This window comes from Syngnathus acus, chromosome 20 (genome assembly GCF_901709675.1).
Source record: "Syngnathus acus chromosome 20, fSynAcu1.2, whole genome shotgun sequence".
Taxonomy (NCBI): Eukaryota; Metazoa; Chordata; class Actinopteri; order Syngnathiformes; family Syngnathidae; genus Syngnathus; species Syngnathus acus.
In genome coordinates this window covers 77023-102557 of record NC_051104.1, presented here as the reverse complement: position 1 = coordinate 102557, position 25535 = coordinate 77023, and the positions used below count along the sequence as shown (strand labels likewise).

Genomic DNA, 25535 nt, shown 5'->3' with positions numbered 1-25535 from the left:
ATTACACTTTTCTGATAAGGTTTTGGTCAGGTACGTGGTAGAGGGGGTTGTTAATCAGTTTCAGCTGCCTTGGTGTTGATGGAATTAACAACAGGTGCACTAGAGGGGCAAAACAGGACTGGTTTTGCAGGTGGAGGCCATTTCAAGTTCCTCCCTCTTGATCTTTTTTAACTGTTTTTCCACAAGTGTTGGCTTTAGCAAGAGTCATTATCACGACTGGGAGCATGAGGCGATTTCTTAACCAGCCTGAAGTTGCGCAGATTGTCCAACTCCTCCAGGATGTCACATCGATGCGTGCTGTTGCAAGAAGATTTGATGTGTCTCCCAGTACAATCTCCAGAGCATGGAGGAGATTCCAGGAGACAGGCAGTTACTCTAGGAGAGCTGGACAGGGCCGTAGATGGTCCTCATCCCATCAGCAGGACCGATATCTGCTGCTTTGTGCAAGGAGGAACAGGTTGAGCACTGCCCGAGCCCTACAGAATGATCTCCAGCAGGCTACTGGTGTGAATGTCTCTGCCCAAACAGTCAGAAACAGACTTCACGAGGGTGGCCTCAGGGCACGACGTCCTGTAGTGTGCCCTGTGCTCACTGCTCAGCACCGTGGAGCTCGATTGGCATTTGCCATAGAACACCAGAATTGGCAAGTCCGCCACTGGCGCCCTGTGCTTTTCACAGATGAGAGCAGGTTTACCTTGAGCACCTGTGATAGACATGAAAGGGTCTGGAGAAGCCAAGGAGAGCGCGATGCTGCCTGCAACATCATTCAGCATGACCGGTTCGGTGGTGGGTCAGTGAGGGTCTGGGGAGGCATTTCCATGGAGGGACGAACAGACCTCTACAGGCTAGAGAACGGCAGTCTGACTGCCATTAGGTATTGGGATGAAATCCTTGCACCCATGGTCAGACCCTACGCTGGTGCAGTAGGTCCTGGGTTCCTCCTGATCCACGACAATGCCCGGCCTCATGTGGCAAGAGTATGCAGACAGTATCTGGAGGATGAAGGAATTGACACAATTGAATGGCCCTCACGATCAACTGATCTAAACCCGATAGACCACCTCTGGGACATAATGTTTCGGTCCATCAGACGCCGCCAGGTTGCTCCTCAGACTTTACAGGAGCTCACTGATGCCCTTAGACAGATCTGGGAGGACATCCCACAAGACACCCTCCGTCGTCTCATTTGGAGCATGCCGCGACGTTGTCAAGCATGCATACAAGCACGTGGGGGCCACACAAGATATTGAAAAGAATTTTGAGTTGCAGAAATTGAATTTAGGCAAAAAGGACGAGCCTGCCACATCATTTTTCCACTATGATTTTTGGGGTGTCTATATACTGAGCCCTCTGTAGGCTGAAAACCTTTATTTCCGTCAAAAGATGTGGCATCCTTTCGTTCCTGAGACATTAAACTGTCCATATCAGTATAGATATCCCCCCAAAAAATTTCACCATTGAAATCTGATGTGTTTTCAAAGTGTTCCTTTAATTTTTTTGAGCAGTGTATATATATATATATGTATATATATATATATATACATATATTATTATTTATACATTATTAATGTAATTTAGCCTTCAGAAGACTGAAATGGGCCGATATAGGAATAACGTTACCTGCTCCTGATGTCGATTGACAGCTAGCAAAGGAAGTTTATTGACGCTGCCTGTTGAGAGTTTCGTGAAGAATTTGTTATTTATTGAAATCCAAATCAAATGTTTGAATATGTATTGCTACACATGCCTACACGATACCACTGGGGAGGAGTTGGAATTATTCAGGTGTGCTGAAGAGGAACGATAGCTTTTAAAGTCTTTAACAGTTCTACTGTTTACCTTTTTCAAAGAGAAGGATGTTGAAAGTCACCATCCTTGTCTTAATATTGCGCAGGATACTCGTGACTGTTGTCATCCGCTGAGTCATCATGTTTAAACTCTCCTCACAAGAACTGTCTATCGCCTCCGTTGCAGCAAAGGCATGACTATCTTTGACTTTTTTTTAAGTTTACTGTCATGAATAAAGATCAAAAGTTTTTTTTGTGTCTGCTAACACTGGTAATCACTCGACATGGGCGTTCCCTTCATCGACTTATGGCGAAATCAACAGTGACGAATTGATCAATTATTTTGGATTTTCTAAATGAATTTTATATTAGCATAAAACAACAGAACATGATATGTATTATGCAATTTTTCAAAGTTTCAAATCGTTTCTAGGTGTCTTTACAAAAGGGTTGACATTCTTCCATCACAATACACAAAGGAATACCGAATATTTGTCGCCATGACAACCGGGGCAGAGCTACGAGCTAGCGGCAAAGCAAGCAATTACTCTGTTGCTAACTTGGTGACCTTTACAACCTCCTTGTAATTTTTTTGTGGCGTTTTTAGGGACGTCTGAAGTCTCTGCTGCAAGAGATGTTCTCCATATAGTTAGCTTACGCTCATCTGTGCTAACACTGCAGCTCTGCTTACCTTTTTTGTTTTTTTCGGCTTTGACATGATAGTGCTTCCGTGAAGTCCGGCTGCCGGAATCTGGTCGTTGCTTGACAATGGTGACTCTAGGTCAGGTGTAAAAATTTTACATTATTTTTTTTTTTCTTACAAATTTACAAATTTTTCAATTTTACGGAGTAGTCTTGAGGCAGCAAATTATTGTTATTGAATCAAAAGTGGCTCTGTTGCAGCCAGTAAGTAATTACAAAAGTAATGCACTCCATGTCCATGTATTAAGCGCCGCACAAGAATCAAATATTAATCGAATAATATGCCCATTCTGCTCATCATTAAAAAGGGCTTCAATATCGATTAGTTTTCATTGCTTCGAACCTTTAACAAAGTCTTAATTAATCCATACAGTTCATTACATTTGTAAAACTGTGACAGCACAACCATATAAAAGCATTCTAATGCGATGTATTCGAATTGAAATAATCGAAAAAATAGAAACAGGGTGAGTCAGCCAGCATCTTCTCAAACAGCACCGTTATTTTGTCTTTAGCTCCATGAAGACGAGAGTTTTGTGTGAATTGAACTGTTTTGGGGATCTTATTTATTTTTATTTTTTTTAAATGCAACATTGCATCTTGGAGACATTTCTATATAGACAATCTATAATATTTCTAAGGATTTTTACAGAGCACAATACAGAATCTGGTATGAATGACGATGGGTATTTTTCTAACAATTTGCACACCTGTATTTTGACAGTGGCTATAACTTGTTTGTAATTGGGAACGTAATGCACATTATTCTAATGTTTGACAGTGAGATGGGGGAAAACAAATCGACATTTCTAACCGTATGTATCGTTTGAGGACATGAAAGGCGGATAGATGTTTCCTTATGAGTATTTGGGGGGAAATGTTGGAAACTTTTGAGACCTCAAGGCTCATGATTTGTGCAAAGTCTTTGGCGATGACTTTATGTGTATAACAATAAAAAATTTGATGCCTTGTTATGTGATTTTCTTGTCTGATAATTTATATATTTTGCATTTTATTAATGTGAAAATAAAATTATATTGATTAAAAACGAGCATTTAGGGTCACACTGCAAAAAAATCTGTTTTATTCACTTATTATTTATAATATGGTGCGTACCCTCCAAGCAATGAAAGCCCTCCTGTTGACCTTCTCATAATGAGGTCTCAAAGGAAGCTGGAGCTTGTAATCAAAGTGTCTTTGTCAGACTGTCGCATTCATGGAGCGAGAACAGGCAGGTGCCTGTTTTTCACTGAATGATTGAGATGTGTTGTGTTACATCTGCCTCCCTCATTTGCATGTGACTCACTTGGCTTCCCACATTTTTCTTTTTCTTGGAGTTCGTCTTTACCTACTGTCAGCATTAGCATAAATTTATTGCATCATACATTTTTGTATGACGGGCTAACTGGAATTTGTGTGTACGTTCTCCTGAGAGTGTAAAACACAAATGTGACGCCCCAGCTTGTCAGGAATGATATTCAATATCTGTGTTACTATTCTCATATGTGCAGGGTGTCCGCCAAGATTTAAGTGCACTCGGTGCACAAATATAAACTGAAACCCTGGCGCTCTTTAGTGTCATCAAAGAGGCCATTTAACGCAGTCCAATGACAGCTAATGTCATAGAGGGCAATCATCTATTCATGTTAGGCCAAGACAGCATTACTTCCCACTATTATGTCTTATTTTTAAATAATATTCGATAATGTTGTTACTATTGTAAGATTAAATTAAGACCGATAATACCAAAGTGTAATGAATTTAATTGACATATATTTGATATAAATCGTTGCTTCAAGAGATGAACCGTCGTCCCAGGCTGAAGTCCAGGGCATGCATTCACGTCGGTTAGTTAGTCACATCAGACCAGAGAATTTAATGCGAAGAAACTTGTTTCTAAAATTGGACGGAATCTCCTCAGTGCCCTGGCATTTTTTTTTTCCTTTTCCAAACTTGTGCTAAGCCATCAGTACGAACAAGATCTGCTTTCCGTGCCTTGCATAGCTAGCTTAGCTTAGCTTAGTTGTTAAATTTACATAGGCGAAGCCTGAGTTATAAAACCCTAAGCCCACTAAAGGCATCTTGTCTGGGGGGGGCTGTCCAAATTATTTTTAAAAACACACAAATTTGATCACATCCCATTTAGATGTTAATATTCTGTTTACCACAGCGATACTGTAGAATGACTCCTTGTCACAAATTACGCTTTAAATACTACGTTGGCCACGAGCTATTGATGCTAAGTGATTGTCACATCTGCTCATGTGTCATTTATGCCATTTAAAGCCTGACGCAGATGGATGGATGGATAGATGGAAAGATATTGAACATTCAAATATGAGGCCACTCCGAATGGCTGCAGGCAAGAAAGTAATGGGGCAATTCATTGTGACAGGCCTTTGCCTCTTTTAACTGAAGTAATGCCCGCGGACTCCCCCCCCCCCCCTCCTTTCCTATATCGCCACTAGACATTCTGACCTGGTTTAGCAATGCTTTGTTTTTGTGTCGTCTGAAGGTAAGCAACTCAATATTAGGACTTTCTCGTATGCTAGTTATGGTGTAGAATAGAATAGAATAGAATAGAATAGAATAGATCTTTATTGTCATTGTCAGAGGAGGGAGAAGACCAATTGGCATGACAAAAGATATTACAAGTGCATGCTAGTGTGAGTTTGTGTGTGTGTGTGTGTCCCTAAAATAGAGCATCAAGCAGCTGCAGTAGGCCGCCGGCGTCATATCAGAGAGACATGAAAGCGGCCGCCGCCACCCGCCAGCTCTGATCAGAAGCACTACTGGTGTAATGGAGGGGGGGGGGGCTGCAAGGTCACTGATTGCTTTCCACGGTGTGTGTGTGCGCACCAACAGAACTTTTTGGATCACCCTGTGAAAGCCAGGCCTTACTATAAAACAAATACCAGGTCAGCGGCGTCACTTCTGCAGCATGTGTTTCATTGCTTTATTTTTTATCCACAAAGACAGCACTCTGTGGACTACTTTAAGTGTAACAGCTCCGGGTTGTTTCACATTTCACCAGTCATCGCTTTTTGGACATGCAGCGACACCAATCAATGTCACATTCTGTACCTGACCGTGACTATCGGTCCACTTTTCACTGCCAAGCATAAGGGTGTTCCTACGTCACATCTTAAAGTTTGGCATCAGTGCCTGAACTGTTTTTTTTTTTTAAGGCGAATGGGGGGGTAGAAGGGGGGGGCGGGGTATGACCGTGCAGCACGCATGCTTAACTCACACATTCTAGCTTGTATGTAGATTTATGGGCCTGTGAAATGTCACTGTCACATGCTCACCTGCTCTCGTCCATCATAACCAGAGGAAACAGTCAGCCGATGGGCTATTCTGCAACACATACGACCCCTACAGGACGAAAAGTGCATATTAATTACCATCAGAAGCCTTGAAATATTAATATATAATAGATTATATCCGTCGATAAATATTAATTCGGGCTTGCTATTTTAAATAAATGAACAAGGCAGACATATGAAGCAACAATTTATCTAAGTCCCAAATCTGCTTTTCTGGGGTTGACAATGTAAATGCTCTACTGACGATGTCGATGAGCCGTTCAAAGATTACGCTAAATGCCAACGTCACGACTTGAAAGGTTTCTGTTTAGACTAATTATGGTTGTATTCCCCAAGCAAACCACACGGGCACTTCAATGAAGTAAAGGAGACAATTATTCCATGTTCTTGCACTTTGGGCACCTTCGTTTTGCAATTAGAAGGTATGTCATTGGCAATTGTTACACATGTTGCTGTAAGAGAAGTGGAATGTCTGGTGTGAAACGCTGACCCACAAAAAATATTTTCAATAAAATAAACAAAATGATGTGCACTGCTTCAGTAAAACTGTTTATTTGCAGAGACGGAACACATTTCATTGCCACAGAAGCACTACGGGTCATTTTAAATCAGGCACAAGTGGAAACTGTTTCCTGTTGTCAACATACCGGCTGTTAAAGTTAGCTGAAGCATTATTGCCACTCCACAATCTACCTACAAGTGGTAAGACTTTTGCGATTAAATTATTTACTTAATGTTTAGTGTTTGGTAAAATGGTGACTGTAGCCAGAGCTTTAAATTCCTTATTGTAAACGTGTCGTTTTAGAAAGCATAAACGTGAGTAGTCACGGCATTAGCATGTTAGCCGTCTAGCATGAGCCAGCTAACTCCAACAGCGGCGAACTCGATTGGAGATTTTGGCTGATGTAAATGTAGTTTTCATCACCGATGATCGTAACAAAAGAGACACTTCAAACGTAATTTTCGCCTAAATCTGGTTGTGTGGGTTTGAATGCCATGTTTAGTCAACATCTATTTAAAGGGCCCGTATTGGAATCACCGTTTCGGCACACATCACCACTCCCACTTGCCGATTATATTTTATTACTCGTCACAAGATGTGCATATAAATTTATACGCTTTTTTAATGCCGTTCTATTCTCTTTGTTAGGAACAAATTCCCTGCATCAGCATGGGTGAGTTATGTTTTCTTTGCGGCATACAGCAACAACCCCAGCTGTTAAGAAGGCGTGCCGACAATATTATTTACATATTTGGTTTACAGTTGTCAGAAACGTTACCTGTTTTATAGATGGTGAAGAAAGGACCTATGGCGGCTGTGAAGGACCAGAAGCCATGTATGTGAAATTGATATCTTCAGATGGCCATGAGTTCATTGTGAAAAGAGAACATGCGTTGACGTCGGGGACGATCAAGGCTATGCTGAGTGGTCCAGGTGAGGATCCAGACAATATACAGCATGTTATGATTTGGGATTGACATCAAAATATGAATATTAAAGTATCTTTTTTCCTATTTGTACAATATGATGCTCATCATTGATGATTTCTCTCCCCCCTTCATGCAGGTCAATTTGCCGAGAATGAAACCAACGAAGTCAACTTCAGGGAGATTCCCTCTCATGTCCTCTCCAAGGTCTGCATGTACTTCACTTACAAGGTCCGCTACACCAACAGCTCCACGGAAATCCCTGAATTCCCCATCGCTCCCGAGATTGCATTGGAACTGCTCATGGCAGCTAATTTCCTGGATTGCTAAAGTGTTGATGCAGTAACCTGTATCACTTGATGCTTTTGACTATTTAACTTGTTTTGCCATAAAACCTTGTAAAACATGATTTTGCATCAGAATATTAGTCATTGTTTAAGTATTAAAGGATTTCATTTTAATATAATGTATGAATACGGCAGACTGTGTTCACTTGAATCATGTGACAAACGTGTCTGTTCTTTCCACCATTTCCCCCACCCCTGTCTTAGTAAACAGTTGTTTGAACCGTGACAAAGATTTGTCTCTACTTTTTTGGCAGTTTTATGAGCTACAACTAAATTCTGACATTTGCAGTGTTTTTAAGATTCAAGGTGGCAGCAATGAGTCATTTATGTGTTCTACAGGTGTATTATTTTCAAATTCTTAAGAGATGGACAAACATCCATTTTATAATTTTATATTTTATAATTAAGAAAACGCATGTGAAAAAAAGCCAGAAAAAAAAAAAGGGATGTCGTGGGGTACAAATGCTTAATGTACTTTACAAAAACAGACAGTAGGACATGGAGGAACATGAACCAGTGAGCATTACCAATAATGGCAAATTTCTTTGTAAATAATTGAGTATTTTTTTTCTCGTGCATTTCAGAGCAGTAGTTGTAGTCAATTCCACGAGACAAGTAATTCAATTCTATCTGCAAGTGTGACTATTTTGCAACCTGAGAAATTCTAATAGGCATTTGCATTTTCAAAATACTAGTTTATGATTTGAGTGCAATTATGTAACAGGGGTGTCAAACTCATTTTTTTTCACGGGCCGCATTGTAGTCATAGTTTCTTTCGGAGGGCCATTATGACTCCCCCCAAATAAATGTATGAGCACCTCATATTATATACAGTATAAGGTACAAAACAAACCGACAAATAACTCGTTTTCAAATCAGACTAGTAAAAACTGGTCAAATTTAAAAAAAAAAAAATTTAAACGTGAAGACAATTTGCTGTTCGAGTAATGACACGCGAATTTGATGCACAATTTGTCTTCGCGTGCCACATAAAATGATGTGGCGGGCCGTATCTGGCCCCCGGGCCTTGAGTTTGATACCTGTGATGTAAGAGATTTTAAATGTACATAAGGAGTGTAAATATCACTGATTTGTGGAGCTATTTCGGGCTCATCCTTTTCAGTCAATCTACTTGTGTTTAATTTTTAATTTTAGTTAAGTTATGAATAAAATTTCCTGTGTGGATGAATAAATCGTTTTGTGGAAGTGGAGGACAGTGCTAATTTCTACGTCGCTGGGTTTGTCTCCTGTCAAAATAACTTGTGCCGTCACATGTCCACTGACGTCACCATCCCAGCACTGTTGGGGGGAGGAGGGGGGGGTGTTACATCATGGCGTCGATGCAGGTAACAGCACAAATGACAGCGGCCCCAAGTTGATCATGTACTTGCTTTTGTCCACACTCTCTGGACCTTTAATTTGTTCACCGCGTCATGAGCAACACACGGCTTTTAAATTATGTGGAGATGACGTCAATACGGATATGGTGACACGTTTAGACTTAAACTGTCCGGCTCTTGGCTTGTGCTAGCATTCCAAACGTTAGCCCATCATCAACAGAAAACCAGTTAGCCAGGGCGAAAATATTCATGTTCTGAAATGTCGTTCTCCGACTGACACGCTTGATACCACAACTAATATGATGTAACAAGTTCCGATTTAAGGTTCGTGCAGTTAAACGACGACCGAGGGTTTGCTGTTCGGCTGAGTTAGCTTGTGAGGCGGTGCGCAGGTTGACCTGTTCTAGTTTCCTCTTGAGCTGAACAGGTGCATCGCTTCCTTAGGAAAACTACACAAGACTGGTCTGTTAGAGGAAACAGCCGAATAAACACCAGGATCCAACGAATCACGATGCTTGTATGTGTGTAAACACCAACTTGGAACATGCCAACCCTTGTAAACATAATATTTCCAGTTAAACCTCGTCGTAGACATCCAGCCAATACACATTTAAGTATTCTTGCGAAAGTGAGCTATCAAATGTATATTTGAACATCCCACACATTGAACACATTCATTGTAAGATTGAAATTTGCCTTAATTGGGCCATGCTTTTATTTAAAATGATTCACTGTAGCCAACGTTGTCTGTTTTTTTTGTGTTTTTTTTAATTCTACAGAAACGGCTACAAAAGGAATTATTAGCCCTGCAAAATGATCCACCCCCAGGAATGACGCTGAATGAAAAAAGTGTACAGAACACCATAACTCAGTACGTATTATATTTTTTACTTTACATTTCTATAACAAGCATGCTCTCCGAATTGAAATTATTAAAATATAAGTCGGCATATGAATTAATTTGTATTCTCAGTCATGAGCAATTTGAGTCATTTCAGCGAATGGCATTTGCACCACTAACACAGTATTACCTTCGTCCTTATAAAATTGATTGATTGATTGAATATTTATTGATCCCCAGGGGTGGGGAAATTCAGGCCCCAGCAGTATCCATACCACAGAGTGGGTATACAAAAGACACACAGATGGCATGAGCGCAACTCAATAGGCTCTCATAAGGCTGCCACACAACGGCGCCACAAAGAAAGTCAGAAAGTGCACAAGATAAAAGCCATCAAAGCAAAGACAAAGGAAAAAAAGTATTATCATTCAAAGTGGAGGAGTCTGGTTGACCTTTCTGACTGGAGTTATTTGTGACGCCATTAGCCGTTTAAATGTTGCATAGCGGTAAACGCATTCAGTTGTTTTACTAGAGTGAATTTTAGTAAACAAGGAAAGGATTAATCTTTATTCTGTGGTAAGACTGAAATTTTTTATTTTTTTTTGCCTGGCAGGAAAGTCTTCCAACCAGTTCAGCTGGCTTCTGTATTGAACGCACATCCTAACATGGTTTGGATGGGTGTGTCTTTTAATGTCTTTTTTTTTTTTTTTTTTTTTTTTTTTTATAAGCCCTTTCGCAGCGCTGCGCATTGACATTGAAGGAATTTCCGTTTGCAGTCTTGAGGGAGTCGTGCAAATATTTTTTTTCATGTACTTGAAGGTCAGGACGGTTTGTTTCTCGAAGCAAACATGGAAAAATGCATACTTTGTGGGTTTGCGTGTGTGTAACTGAGATAAGGTGTCAGTTTGTTTTTGTCTGTACAGAACACTGGTTACGGTTAGCAGTGTGATAGCGCAGGTGGTGAGACTTTTCATATCTCATGCTGGGGGGTCAAACATACAGTTGAAATATTTGTGAATTCCTGCTTTGACGGTTAATGTTGCTTAAAACATGGCCTTGTCCAGTCCATAAAATCTATTTGTGCCCTAGAACAAATAATTGATCTGAATAGAAAATTTTGAGAGCTGCGACAACTGGTAGCAGCGCATTGTGGCTGCGCTACATGATACTTCCTGGAGCTCTTTTCAAACACTGAAGTGTCAATATTGGGTCTTCTTAGATCAGAGTAAAGTGCTGACCTCATTGTTGTGTGGCCTGAATGATCACACACAACAAGAGTGAGCGGAAAGCTCCCCAAGGCTGTAGACCAAAGCCACAAGTTGTTGTTCCATCAGCTTCACTCACTGGCAGAAATTAGGTCAGCGGTTGCGATGCTGCTATCAATGACCTCTTTTTCTCATCTTTGGCACTTTATATGATGAGCAGGCCATTGGTGTTACTGGACTGATTGAAAGGCATTTGATCGTCTGATCTTCTGTGCCTCCATGTTTTTCTTCAGGTGGATCGTAGACATGGAGGGGGCCCCCGGCACGCTGTACGAAGGGGAAAAATTTCAGCTGCTCTTCAAATTTAGTAGTCGATATCCTTTCGATTCACCTCAGGTAAACGCCGCACGACCGCCCCATTAAAATAAACGTCAGTGTGCCTCCAAATCTGACCTAGTACTTTGTCATTGCATTATTTGACGCTGACTTGTCGTTCCATTGCAGGTAATGTTCACGGGGGACAGCGTACCTGTCCACCCTCACGTTTATAGCAACGGTCACATCTGTCTCTCCATCCTGACGGAAGACTGGTCACCAGCCCTCTCGGTGCAATCTGTTTGTCTTAGCATTATTAGCATGTTATCCAGCTGCAAAGAAAAAGTAAGGCGCCTTTTCGGAATGGGCTTCATTCAAAGATTCATTTATTATGCCCATTGTTAAATTGATAAACTGTGGAGTCAAGTCGCAACCATTTTTTTCTTCTCCCGCAGAGACGACCACCCGACAACTCCTTTTATGTAAGAACGTGTAACAAAAATCCAAAGAAGACAAAATGGTGGTATCACGGTGAGTTCTTTGCCGGGCACGACGACGTGAAACCAAGCACCTGTGTCTTTTCTAATCAACTGGCACTGTCTTCACAGATGATACTTGCTAATGTACAAAAAAAAGTTTGTAATAACCCCAGAAGAAAAGAAAGTCCCACTGACCTACGTAAAGCACTTTTGAATCATTCAGTCTCTGAACTCTGACCTTTGACTGGAACAATGGACAGACACCAATGCGCTGGAGGCTCTTGACTGCATTGCCCCCCCCTTGCCCCCCTCCCCTTACTAGTTGGGCAGTTTCATGCATGTTTTAGTTGGTAATAACGAAGAACGGAAAACCGATGGGAAGTCATGCTGTGTGCAAGGTGTATTTTTGTTTATTTTCTGTTTTAAAAATAATTATTGTTACATTTTATTTCTTTTTTTTGCGTGTGTGCGGACGTTGGGGTCCTTGTGTTGTGCAATAATAACCAACCGATGGACGCATGCTTGGGCTGACCAAGAAGTTATCCACCTGACCATCATAAACATGAGAAGATGCTTCATCTTTTTTTTTTTATACTATATATACCTTTATATGCACTGTAAGAGTATGTAGTTAAAAGGCACTGTCAGTACATCATCATTCCCAACATTGTAAGAAGCCCCCCCCCACCCCCACCCCCCACACACACCCACACACACACACATTGGTTTTGGTTTAATGCTGGTACACATGGCAACAAAACAAATGTGGCATTAGGTCAAACTCGAAACAGGGCCTTTTTTTTTTTTTAATTTAACGAATGTCTTGCATTTTTCCTTTAAATCCTTTACATGTCTAGTTTTTGTACTGTTTTACGGGTGAGGCTGTTGGTTAACATTTTCGATTGTGGCATTTTTATTTCCGCAAGGGTAGAGAATTGTGGGGGTAATGTCGTAAAAGCGTTGTGATTCTGCCTGGTCAGCGTTATAGCTCAGGTACTTTCTTTCCCCCCAATAAAGATACCTATCAGATGTTTTACTATATTTTCACCAAAAGAGACTGTTATATTGTAAAATTATAACATGTCTGGAGCTATTGTATATAGGGCTTTGCTTTTTGGGGGGGTGTTAGAGAAAGTGGATTTACTCCATAGCTTAGTGATAATGGGTTGGCCTAGAACTTTAAACTAATGAGGATGTATACAGCCAGCTTCAAAGGATAGTATAAAAAAATTCAGGTAGTTTTACAGTGGCATTGCGTGCATTTCTTTACTTTATTTGCTGAAGAGCATTGAACATTGAGACAGCTGTGATTTATTCCCCCCCATAACTGACCGTGTTTGACAAGCTCGATATTGCAAAATCTGCCTCCTGAGAGGCACGGTCATTCAAAGCGTAATCATTATTCCTCAAGAAATTAATGAGATACTTGAATTTTCCATCTCGGTTTGTTTAGCGTTGCATTTGCTGTTTCCCCTCCCAGGTTTAGCTTGTCTTGAGTGGTGTGAACGAAATGGCACAGATCACAGCACACTCACTAAGTGTATCAATAAGTTTCTTGAACTTTCTAGTTGACCATGTTTTTTTGTTTTTGTTTTCCTTTTTTAATGTCTCATTCACTGTCAGAGACATGATGGTACTGAAATGATTTTTTTAGAGCAGACATTAGAGGATTTGTGAGGATATAACAAAAGCCTTCACGGAAGAGATTTTTATTTCAAATTAACTTGCGGGTGACTAAGTTACGTGAGTCATTGGTTTTTCATTTTTCAATGTGTTTTGAACTCCCTAGTTGCAGATTATTATATATTATTTTAGTGACACTAATGAGGGTTTCATATTTATTTTAAAAATGTTCTGGGATGTTCAAGCTCTGTGTAGTAGGTGCCTGTTCATTTTCATAATCGATAATAAAAGCAAAGATTCACTTTTGTTTAACTGGTGTGGTAGTTCCCTTACCTGTAACGGTGCTTTAAAAAAAAACTCGCCATTATATAAACCCAGTTTTACCTGCAACTGCAATTCGTGTCATAGTTGTCATGGCAACGTTTATGTAAACTTCAGCTTCATTGAATGCTAGCAATATTTGCAAATATAAATGAACACTTAATAATGTGAATATTAATTTAAATGTAAAACGTGCTTGAGGTATAATGTGGTTAAAATCTGAAAGAATATTCAGTGCACGGCAGGCAGCTCTATATAAAATATATAGCTATATATTAAATTATATATAAAATTCAAGTTCCTCTAAAAACATCTGTTTTTCATTATTTAATCGAATTTATAAAGTAAGTGGTGTTAAGAAATAAAGTCCGAATGGACGCTGCAAAATACGAAAACTAGGACTGAACCATTCAATGACCGTGGGTGTGTCCAATTCATTCTATCTTTACCTCAAATCTCTAACGACGTTATAGAGACAATACAAAGCGTCCAATATCACCGAGACACACAAGACACTATCTCCCCACGCCTTTAAAAATTCCTAATCTGAATTCACCCGCGGTTTGATGTACTTTCATTTTAATTACCCACACTTATCAAATGGTATGTTTCAACTGCCTCTAGTTCTCTTTAGTGTTTGCCAATGTTGGAGGTGTAACTGGGGTCTGGCCCTAAACAAAGGTAAATAAATGCACATAATATTCGTCAGTTTGTTTTCATGTTGTCTTTAGTTTAGTTGCCATGCTGCTTTCACTCCGCTTCCGTTGCCAACGTGCAGAGAAAGAGCCGAGACTTTCGTGGTAGATGGAGCGCTAAGGTGATGCTAACAAGAGGGGCGCTCGGCCGACCTGCCATGATGAGCTTGAAGCCAGCTGAAGCAACGATTCCATGACCATCATGTTGCCTAATAATAACAACCCGTTACTCATTAAAGACGCCATAATCGTCCCGGAATGCATGATCATCACGTCCGTTTGTTTTGGGGAGCTGCCACGCAGAGGGAAGGTTGTGTTTCTGCATGGCAACGTTAGCTTCCTGCTAAAGTGGAAAGAGTCGCAGCCTTCATGAATGCTCGAAGGGTCGGAGACAGCCTGCAACCTAACACCCATCCCCATATTTGAGGCAAGAAACGATGTGCTTACTGTTTACGGGTGGAAGTACGGAAAAGTATGTCGCCGGAGAACCCAATGAACTACAGTCATGCAGAAACTCCAAATGTCATGTTCGGTGCTTTCTTTTCTCTCATTAGACTACCTACATCTACAATTCACTTGGCTTACGAACTAATGCATTTATATTTGAAGTTTTCTGCACACCCACTGGCTTCTCTTTTAGTATCTGACCTGTTGTTTTGGTTTGCACATGTGCTCATTTACTTAACCTGGCAAGTGGCCACATTTGTGAACCAGGTAGTTATTGGTCAAATATGATGGTTGTGCCTATATGATCATTTCCATCATGATGCTTCTGAGCAAAATTTTGGATGAACACCAGACTACTTTGTGTTTATGCATCAGTACTGAAAAATAGAAGACAATGTTATTGTAAACTTAAGCTTTTGTTGACTATCGATTTCTATTCCACGAGATCTGACTATAAAAGATGACTGCAAGTCCATTGTAGCATTCAGGATTCCCCTTTTTGCCAGTGGAGCTTTGCGGCAGTAACATGAGCAAAGCTCCTCCAAATAAAGCTTCATTGTCTGCGCGAAAGGGCTACTGCCTCGTCAGAATGTGTGCTTCGCTTCAAGAATTTATTCTTAAAGACCCAGGGAATTGAATCCAGAAGATGCTTCTACATAAATCAGTAATTGTTGAAAATGTGCAAATATTGAACACTGTAGCCCTCAAATGTTGCGTTGTCCTTCCTCCACAATATGAAAATCATTTGCATTTCCTATTTTTTCAGGAATAGAGCATGGCTCACGTACAAGCACAGACCTCAGCAGCCCAGGCTGGTCCTGGCCTCTCCTCTGGAGGTCCTCTGGCAGCCATGACCAGCCCAGGATCTCTGGGTCTGCAGCCCTCTGTCAACGGCACAGGCCCGTCCCCCACACCCGCCTGCCCCGCTCCTGCAGCTGGATTTGGGGACGTTCCTGTGTCTGCCACACCGCCAGGTAGAGATAGGCAAGTCCCAAAATTTTAAATGTGTTGGAACCCTGACTCATCAGCCACTGTTTTCAGGTTCGCCCGAGGAGAACATGGCAAACCCTAAAGAGAAAACTCCAATGTGTTTGGTGAATGAGTTAGCCCGTTTCAATCGGATCCAGCCGCAGTACAAGCTCCTCAATGAGAGAGGCCCTGCACACGCTAAGGTGAGGAAAGGAATTCATCATTCTGAATGTTTTGCTAGGTATCAAAACATCCAGCAACTATGTCAATTGCCTGGTTTCCTGCCATATAAACCAGCTCAGTGGCCTAGTGGTAGAGTGTCCGCCCTGAGACTGGAAGGTTGTGGGTTCAAACCCCGGCCGGGTAATACCAAAGACTATAAAAATGGGACCCATTGCCTCCCTGCTTGGCACTCAGCATTAAGGGTTGGAATTGGGGGGTTAGATCACCAAATGATTCCCGAGCGTGGCACCGCTGCTGCTCACTGCTCCCCTCTCCCCCAGGGGATGGATCAAAATCACACGGGGATGGGTTAAATGCAGAGGACAAATTTCACCACACCCAGATGTGTGTGTGACGATCATTGGGACTTTAATCTTTAATAACGTGGCGTTGCCTCCGGGTGTCGCTGTTGCAGATCTTCACAGTGCAGTTGACTCTTGGGGAGCAGGTCTGGGAGGCGGAGGGCTCCAGCATTAAAAAGGCCCAACATTCCACAGCCTCCAAAGCTTTGGATGAAAGTGTCCTTCCCAAGCCAATGCCTCGCTCACCTAAAGTGGACATCAACAGCAATCCAGGTACTGTAAACAAAGACAGAGTGAGCATAAGCATTTAGGAGAGTTGATAAAAATTTCCTCTTGGGATGAATCATTCATTATTGATCTTGTAAACATCTTGTTCCACATGTACGTCCTCACACAGGCAGTATAACACCAACAGTGGAGCTGAATGGTTTGGCTATGAAGAGAGGCGAGCCAGCTATCTACAGGCCTCTAGATCTCAAACCCATGCCCATGCCCAACTACAGAACTGATCTCAAGCCCGTGCCCAACTACAGACCTGATCTCAAGCCCATGCCCAACTACAGAGCTTGCTACAACTTCAGAGGCATGTTTAACCAAAGGTAAGCAATATTATGTTATCCGGACTGACTTGGACCAAAGGTGGGGTACAACCAGGACTGGTTGCCAGCTAATTACAACAAAGTACCCTTCATAAAATATTTAATAAAAAATAGATTCAGAAAAATAACACTGGGTGTGCTGATATAATAGATCAGGGGTGCCCAAACTTTTTCAGCTCGCGGGCTACTTTTGAAATGACCAAGTCACAAAGATCTACCCACTAAAAAAAAATGTGTGTGTCATCGTGGAAAAAAAGGTCCTACTCCCATTCCCTATGAAAGTGATACTTCTTACTATGGCCAGGTGCCCCACTCATTTTTATACCCTTTCTTAAGTTTAAGAGAAAAAACAGGGTTCTGACAATTGGAGGGAACTCGCGAGCTAGCGTGTTTGTGTTGTGTTGTTAGCGCCGTTGTTTGTACACGCGTCAAGTGCGAAAAAAAATAAAAACATTTTAATATCACGCGATCGACCAATAGTGGCTTGGCAATCGACCGGTCGATCGCGATCGACGTATTGGGCACCCCTGCAATAGATCTAATACAGTCAAACTTCGGTTTTCGAACGTCCCAGTTCTCGAACAAATCGGAATTCGAACAAAAAATTCGAGATTTTTTTTCTTTTGGTTGTCGAACAAAATTCGGAGGTCGAACCTCGCGAGATGAGCCGGGAGGACCCGAGAAAACCCGACCGCGTGGCCCGGATGCCGACTGACTCCGTTGTTATTGTATTTTCGTTACTTTGAGGATTGTATTAACCCCTAATCATGCCTCCAAAGAAAGCAAGTGGGAGCAGTAAAGCCATCCTAAAACACAAAAACGCTCTTAAAGCAATGCGACAGTGAGCGCCCGGCGCGCTGCGGTTGCGCGATCGGACCAAATTAAGCTCCCTGCGCACTGAGGTCCACTTAAATTTTGGAAAGTGCATCAGGACTTTAAAAATATTTTCTAAATTTCAGCGACGGCTCAGTCACAATAATGCGACCAGCGTGGTGCAGTTGCACGGTCGGCAACGCGCGACCGTTGCGCGTTCGGCGGTGCGCTGCAGTTGTGCGATCGGACAAAATTAAGCTCCCTGCGCACTTAGGTCCACTTAAATTTTGGAAAGTACATCAGGACTTTAAAAATATTTTCAAAATTTCAGCGATGGCTCTGTCACAATAATGCAACCAGTGCGGTGCAGTTGCGCGGTCAGCGACGCACTACGGTTGCGTGTTTGGCGGTGCGCTGCAGTTGCGCGATTGGACAAAATTAAGCTCCCGGCGCACTTACAGGACTGTCTCAGAAAATTAGAATATTGTGATAAAGTTCTTTATTTTCTGTAATGCAATTAAAAAAACAAGAATGTCATACATTCTAGATTCATTACAAATCAACTGAAATATTGCAAGCCTTTTATTATTTTAATATTGCTGATTATGGCTTACAGCTTAAGAAAACTCAAAAATCCTATCTCAAAAAATTAGAATATTTCCTCAGACCAAGTAAAAAAAAAAGATTTATAACAGCAAAACAAAATCAAACATTTGAAAGTGTCCATTAATGCACTCAGTACTTGGTTGGGAATCCTTTTGCAGGGATTACTGCATCAATGCGGCATGGCACGGAGGCAATCAGCCTGTGGCATTGCTAAGGTGTTATGGATGTCCATGATGCTTCAATAGCGGCCTTTAGCTCATTTGCATTGTTGGGTCTGGTGTCTTTCAGCTTCTTCTTCACAATACCCCACGAATTCTCTATGGGGTTCAGGTCAGGGGAATTGGCAGGCCAATCGAGGACAGTAATGCCATGGTCAGTACACCATTTACTGGTGGTTTTGGCACTGTGGGCAGGTGCCAGATCATGCTGGAAAATGAAATCATCATCTCCACAGAGCTTTTCAGCAGACGGAAGCATGTAGTACTCTAAAATCTCTTGGTACACAGCTGCGTTTACTCTGGATTTGATGAAACACAGTGGACCAACACCAGCAGCTGACATGGCTCCCCAAACCATCACTGACTGTGGGAACTTCACACTGGATTTCAAGCAACTTGGATTTTGCTCCTCTCCAGCCTTTCTCCAGACTGTGGCGCCTTGACTTCCAAATGAAATACAAAACTTGCTTTCGTCTGAAAAGAGGACTTTGGACCACTCTGCAACTGTCTAGTGCTTCTTTTCCATAGCCCAAGTCAGACGCTTCTTCCGTTGTCTTGATTTCAGAAGTGGCTTGACCATGGGACTACGGCTATTGTAGCCCATTTCCCGGACACGTCTGTGAACAGTGGCTTTTGATACCTGGACTCCAGCTTCAGTCCACTGTCTTTGAAGTTCCCCCAAATTCTGGAAGCGACTCTTCTTCACAATGCTGTTAAGGCTGCGGTCATCTCTCTTGGTTGTGCAGTGTTTTCTGCCACATTTCCCCCTTCCAACAGACTTTTTGCGGATGTGCTTTGAAACTGCACTCTGTGACCAGCTTGATCTTTGAGAAATTTCTTTTTGTGTCTTACCCTCCTGATGGAGGGTGTCAATGATGGTCCTCTGGACAGCAGTCAGATCAGCATTCTTCCCCATACTTGCGATTTAGTTTACGGAACCCAGCTGAGTGTTTTTCAAGGCTCAGGAAACCATTGCAGGTGTTTCGAGTTAATTAGACCATTCAAGTGATTAGTTGAATACCCTACTAGTATACTTTTTCATGATATTCTAATATTTTGAGATAGGATATTTGAGTTTTCTTAAGCTGTATGCCATAATGAACCACTGGCTCGGTTTTGCACCTCTTATTAATGGGTTATTGGTCTGTTATTTATTCATCGCTCACTTTATTTTATTTATTATTTGTTATTTATGGTTTGTGCCTTCTTGTTTTTGTTTTGTGTCGCCTACTTGTATGTCTCGTCACCGTGGGATGGAGGAAACGGAATTTCGGTTTCTTTGTGTGTCTTGACATATGAAGGGATTGACAATAAAGCTGACTTTGACTTTGACTTTATAATCAGCACTATTAAAATAATAAAAGGCTTGCAATATTTCAGTTGATTTGTAATGAATCCAGAATGTATGACATTTTTGTTTTTTTAATTGTATTACAGAAAATAAAGAACTTTATCACAATATTCAAATTTTCTGAGACAGTCCTGTAGGTCCACTTAAATTTTGGAAAGTACATCAGGACTTTATAAATATTTTCTCAATTTCAGCGACGGCTCTGTCACAATAATGCGACCACAGTTGCGCGGTCGGCGACGTGCTACGGTTGCGCGTTCTGCGGTGCGCTGCAGTTGCGCGATCGGACAAAAATGCGCAAATGAAAAAATGCTTAAAAAAGGTGTTTTTTTTGGTCTTGGAACGGATTAACATTATTTGTAATGGGAAAAATAGGTTCGGAATTCGATCGATTCGCTTCTCAAACTGCCTTCTGGAACGGATTGTGGTCGAAAACCGAGGTTCGACTGTATGTTTAAATTCCCAGAGCTGTTTTATTTTTCTTGCCCACCAGGTAGCAGTGTTTACTCATTTTTAAAATAAATTTGCATCGTTTCTGTTCAGTGGCTTGTACATCCATTTTGTGGCTTCCCCAGCCAGAAATGTAATTTATATTTACACACTATGTGATTGATTAATTAAGAAAAATTTGGAAAACAAAAATCCTGTGGCTCATAGTTTAGTTTTGCAATGTCAACCCAGGTCCAGGAATTAGGAGTGATTCAGTGGCATTGTTGTTTAAATGAGTCTCGTCAGCAGGCAGTTTGGCATCTGGCTCACAGCCTATTCCGTTTGATCCATGCGGTGACAAACAGGGCGAGAGACAAATGTCTGCAAAGTTGTGGCAAACATATGTTTGCCAACGTTTTGTCCCTCGCTGACGATTTCAAATGCGGAAAGCGACACACTTCATTCTCTTTTGTTCCACTTTTCAAGCGGTCCTGAGGAGATGCACGTCATCTTAAAAAAAAAAAAAAGGAGCATACATTACCACAAGGTCATTTATGTTTTCACGAGGTCTCTTTCTTTCAGCGGGATTAATGAAAGCGAGACCTTGCGAATATGAATTCTCCTCCTTCTGTGACGAACGACGTGGCGGAGTGACAGGCCATAGCCGCAATCGCTCATCATAATGACGCCGCGGCCAAACGAAGGTTTCCATATGCCCATGTCCTTACCTATTATGATGAATAAGAGTGATCCGGAATCATGTTGATGGAAAATCTTCTCATTAAAAGGCCAGCCTGGCTCTGATCCATCAGCGCTCTAATCACCACCAGCGCCCGTATTGATTCATTCAGAAAGTGCATTGATGAGAAAATATGGCGATAATATGTAATGAGCATTTATCAGCGTCTTAATGAATCTTATTTATGGCCGAGGGCACGTGAATAATTTCTGACCACTTTAAAAATCAGCGCTTGATCTTTCATGGTGAACTAACCGTCCCATTGTCCATTCTCAAATACGGCGTCGGAGAACGTCCTCCTCTGCGTGACGCTTATAGTTTTTAAGTGAGTCAACCGGTGTGGAAATCCAGTCGAAATCATTAACAACAAAAAATGACGCCAAAACGTTCTTGTGAATAATCTATGAGAATCGTGTTATCTTTGGAACACCCAATTCCTATGAGTCAGTCAAGGCTAAAAGTAATTGAATATTTCAAACTAGCAGAAAGCGTGTTTGGGGCCCCTGGCATTGTCCTGAGCTTCTTTTTGAGTTGCTCAACTTTTACTTCTGTTGCGCTACTCCCCTCTTTGCCCCAGTCGGTGCTCCGTCAGAATTTGGTGTCGGGACAGCATGACCCCCCCCCCCCCACGGACCCTTCCCAGCCTCCCCTTAGGAGCAAGGCCGAGCAAATGTTGACCACCCACCCTCTCCCACACCTAATTTGGTTATGTCACTAAGATTTTTGTCAGCTGGAGGAAGGAACGTCTGGGGGTTCGCTGCCCTGTGACATTTCCTCATGCGAACATGCTGACGTACTGAGTGTTTTCACGTCACAAACGAAGGGAGACTATTTTCTCAACTGGGCGTCCAGCATTTTAGTATCTCAAAAATAATTGTACAAATGGGTGTGAGCTCCTAAAAATATTTTATTGAAGAGACTGGAGCATTTGGAACACGCGTCCAAAATAAATTTGGAAAGATTTGTGCTCGCCAGTCTCATGTCCATTGAGTTGCGATGATTCGAGTTTCATGTTTGTGTAAGTCATGTCCACAGCGCCGCGTTTTGAAACTCATCGGATGAGGACGACTCTACATCAGCCCGAGTTCCTTTCCGGAATAACTAGTCTCCGTACGTCTGATAGCGCGAGGTACACACCGAGACCGACATTAGCCGTTAGCTAACGACGTAAAGCTAACCCCAAACAATCAGTTTGAAAGGTGTTATCAAGGCATTAAAAAAAAAAGTCTTAAAATGGCACCAGGATGTTTGCTGTCCTTTTTTTTTTTCTTTTTTTTTTCTTTTTTTTTTAAATAAACAAAGGAACTCATTATCCCTCTTAATGACAATGAACATAAAACAGCAGGTCACAACGTAATACTTTTAATGGGGACGACATCAGCATCTGTTTTTTCCACCCAGCGATCTCCAGCCAGCTATTCTCTCATCCGGTCAAGTTGGCACTCAAAGGGCACAAAGATTCTGATTAGTTTTTCTTCTTTAATGCTATGTGGCATGAACATACACACGCTGTACCATATTTTCCGGACTATAAGGCGCACCGAACTATAAGGCGTACCTTCATTAAATGGCCCATTTTAAAATTTTGTCCATATATAAGATGTACCGGACTATAAGGCGCACCATTAATGCAATCGCAGTATAATAACTTGAAATAGTGAAAACAATAACAATATATCAATAATAGGGGTGTAAATCGCGGGTTTTGTCACGATACGATATCATATCGATACAAAGAACCACGATACGATATTTGCCGATATCTTAAAGCCTGCTGTGATTCATTCACGATACATCACGATATAGTGCTCCACGATCGATATTTTTATTTTTATTTTTTAAATAAAAAATATAGAACAATATCCTGATTTATAACAATTCATACGCAAAATCAACAAGGTACTGCAAACTCTTTATTTAGGAAATTACAAGAGTATTGTAGTATACAAAGTGCTTATTTTAACACTGAACTTTATCAAATTCCTATATTTTTTCTCATATAAGTAAAGAAAAATGAATATTCTTTGTTTTTTGTAATACCATTAACTTTTTTTACTTTAAACTTTAAAGTGCATTACTGAACTATTTATTTACAATAATTTTAATTGTCCGTTGAGCCATCTTTTCTTTGGAATCCAAAGTGCTTCCAAACGAATGACTTGAAGCCCAAAGGGGAGCGAATTTCCTCGTCTTCTTGGACACTAGCCGTAGCACCAGCCCAGGAGCCGCGTAGTTGTCGGCTCCCCTTTCACGTGCCTGCTCTGCTCACAACACAACACGCCGCGTACTGCTCCCGGAAAGAGGAAGCAAGCAACAATGAACTGGATTTCAAAATAAAGTCGCGTCTAATGTCCGAGGTCAAACACGGCGATATAAATCGATGTTTACGTTTAGCATCGATGCCAATAAATCGTAGAGCATTATATCGATTAATCGATGTGTATCGATGAATCGTTACACCCCTAATCAATAATGTTAAGATCACACAACAGACAAAATAAACATGTAAAGCTTACTTTAATAAGTACAAAACAAAACAGTCAGATAGATCAGTAAACTTTAAAAGTTAGTTAAAGATTAAAATAATAACAAATTAACAATTTTATGAAAGTTGAATGAATTTCTTATTAGATGTATTAAGTTTGTTTTATTGTTGTTATTGTTGTATGAATAAGAAGGGTGATATTGGTGTTTGTGACTGCAGTAAACAGGCCAGGTTGCATCATGTCAGATTTTTAATCCAAATCAAATCATTCTCCATTTTATCTTTTTTATTTCAACTTCAGACGCAACAAATTACTTTTACAATCACAAAATAATGATCCATAGTCTTTTTGATTCATGATTCATAGTCTTCAGCGGGCCACATTTTATGACACAATGCTTCGGGCCAGTTTAAATTTAGACGCAGGCCGCATTTGGCCCGCGGGCCGGAATTTGCAACATACATAAGGCGCACCTGACTATAAGGCGCACTGTCGGCTTTTGAGAAAACTTGAGGTTTTTAGGTGTTTTTATAGTCCGGAAAATACGGTAATTGTTTTTTCACACGCATTGGAAAAATCATTTTCTCATGGCTATTTTCGTTTTATGCAATACCAGCTTTTAGTGAGCTCATCAAATATGATTTTCAAGCAGCTGCTATTAATTCCATGGTGAATTATTCCGTATGGGTTTTTTTTCTACCTAGTAACCAAATCTGTTTTTTTTCTTTTGTTTTAGCCCCTTCCCTCTGAGTAATACTATTGTTAATTTTTCATATTTGGAAGTGATACACAATGTGTCACCATTAGTCAGCCATTACGAGAGCCCACGGGTAATTTTATTGGGGGCTCTGATTTCTCCTGAGCCAAGCATGGAAGGAGGGCCCCGAGACTGATTACAGTACTTGTACAAGGGTGCTTTAATCTCGTGTTCAAAATTGAAACCACAACAATCCCAGTGACTGGAAACAATGGCTGCTGTCAGTTCTGACACTCTGATTGAAAGGAACCACTAAAGCCAAGTCTCTTGTGCGCTGTTTGTCGGTAAAGATGCTCGTATTAGAAAGTAATTGAAATTTTCTTTTTTATTTACCGTAATTTTCGGACTATAAGTCGCGTTTTTTTCCATAGTTTGGGTGAGGGGGCGACTTATACTGAGGAGCAATTTATATGTGAATTTTTTCAAAAATCTTCAAAAAAAAAAAAAAAAAAAAAAAAGTGAAACCGCGATGTAGCAACGGATTACTTTAATTTGAATTTCAAGTGACGTCAGCAGCGCGGCGTGGCACGGCGGTTGTTTACAAAAAGGACAAAGATTGATCACGGGATGACGAAGATGACAAGGGCCCCACGTACTACCGGCATCATTAGCGGCTTTGTTTGGAAGTGACACGGAGGACAAAGAGTTTGAAGGATTTAATGATTTGGAGTGACACAGAAGGTTTGAAAAACTATTATGGCTTTTACGCATGCCCGGTCCTCCTCTACGGAGCTTTCTTTAACCTCCGTGGATGGAAGTCTGGGGCCGGCGCTCGGCCGGGTGGCTGTCCGGGGACGGTGGATGGGGCTCGGACATGGCTTTTACGCACGCCCGGTCCTACTCTACGGAGCTCTCTTTCACCTCCGTGGATGGAAGTCGGGGGCCGGTGCTCGGCCGGGTGGCTGTCCGGGGACGGTGGATGGGGCTCGGACATGGCTTTTACGCACGCCAGGTCCTATTCTATGGAGCTCTCTTCCACCTCAGTGGCTGGAAGTGCCACCTCCGGGGATGGAAGTCCACGCCGCCACACGCCTGGAAGTCCACGCCAGTGCTTGGGTCCTTGTACTTTGTTAACGCTACAATATAGTTATATACTAGATCTGTGGAATAACGACGAGGCTGACGTCAGGGCGCACGCGCGGCGTTGTTGACAAAGGACGAGGAATTTGATCGATGGATTTAAGATTT

General features: G+C 41.4%; 3 protein-coding genes across 6 annotated transcripts in view; all 3 read left to right on the top strand.

The window, feature by feature from the left end:
- Window positions 1-6390: 6390 nt before the first annotated feature.
- Window positions 6391-7820, top strand: LOC119139352 (elongin-C). The gene is made up of 4 exons (XM_037279940.1): window positions 6391-6517; window positions 6966-6990; window positions 7107-7250; window positions 7383-7820. The coding sequence occupies exons 2-4, from the start codon at window positions 6987-6989 to the stop codon at window positions 7571-7573; spliced, it is 339 nt and encodes a 112-aa protein (XP_037135835.1). The 5' UTR covers window positions 6391-6517; window positions 6966-6986; the 3' UTR covers window positions 7574-7820.
- Window positions 7821-8895: 1075 nt separating this feature from the next.
- Window positions 8896-13705, top strand: flj11011l (probable ubiquitin-conjugating enzyme E2 W-B). Of its 3 annotated transcripts, none has more exons than XM_037279812.1 (6): window positions 8896-8936; window positions 9710-9801; window positions 11270-11372; window positions 11481-11636; window positions 11747-11822; window positions 11900-13705. In XM_037279812.1, the coding sequence occupies exons 1-6, from the start codon at window positions 8922-8924 to the stop codon at window positions 11911-11913; spliced, it is 456 nt and encodes a 151-aa protein (XP_037135707.1). In that variant the 5' UTR covers window positions 8896-8921; the 3' UTR covers window positions 11914-13705. The 3 variants fall into 3 exon arrangements, with proteins under 3 accessions (XP_037135707.1, XP_037135709.1, XP_037135708.1); XM_037279814.1 differs by having other exon boundaries at window positions 8905-8973; XM_037279813.1 differs by lacking the exon at window positions 8896-8936 and adding an exon at window positions 8943-9447.
- Window positions 13706-14258: 553 nt separating this feature from the next.
- stau2 (staufen double-stranded RNA binding protein 2) overlaps window positions 14259-25535 on the top strand; it is a 50883-nt gene continuing 39606 nt past the window's right edge. For both annotated transcript variants that reach the window (XM_037279582.1, XM_037279581.1), the window contains exons 1-5: window positions 14259-14395; window positions 15623-15830; window positions 15898-16028; window positions 16463-16622; window positions 16747-16948. In XM_037279582.1, the coding sequence (XP_037135477.1) occupies window positions 15632-15830; window positions 15898-16028; window positions 16463-16622; window positions 16747-16948 (692 nt within the window). In that variant the 5' untranslated portion in view covers window positions 14259-14395; window positions 15623-15631. The remainder of the gene's footprint in view (window positions 14396-15622; window positions 15831-15897; window positions 16029-16462; window positions 16623-16746; window positions 16949-25535) is intronic.

What these genes read in the sequence shown, in the direction of transcription:
- LOC119139352 (XM_037279940.1), top strand. An exon ending in GGCTATGCTGAGTGGTCCAG is followed by an intron (nt 7,251 to 7,382) that starts GTGAGGATCCAG and finishes CCCTTCATGCAG; the next exon opens with GTCAATTTGCCGAGAATGAA.
- flj11011l (XM_037279812.1), top strand. An exon ending in ATCCTTTCGATTCACCTCAG is followed by an intron (nt 11,373 to 11,480) that starts GTAAACGCCGCA and finishes GTTCCATTGCAG; the next exon opens with GTAATGTTCACGGGGGACAG. An exon ending in TATCCAGCTGCAAAGAAAAA is followed by an intron (nt 11,637 to 11,746) that starts GTAAGGCGCCTT and finishes CTTCTCCCGCAG; the next exon opens with AGACGACCACCCGACAACTC.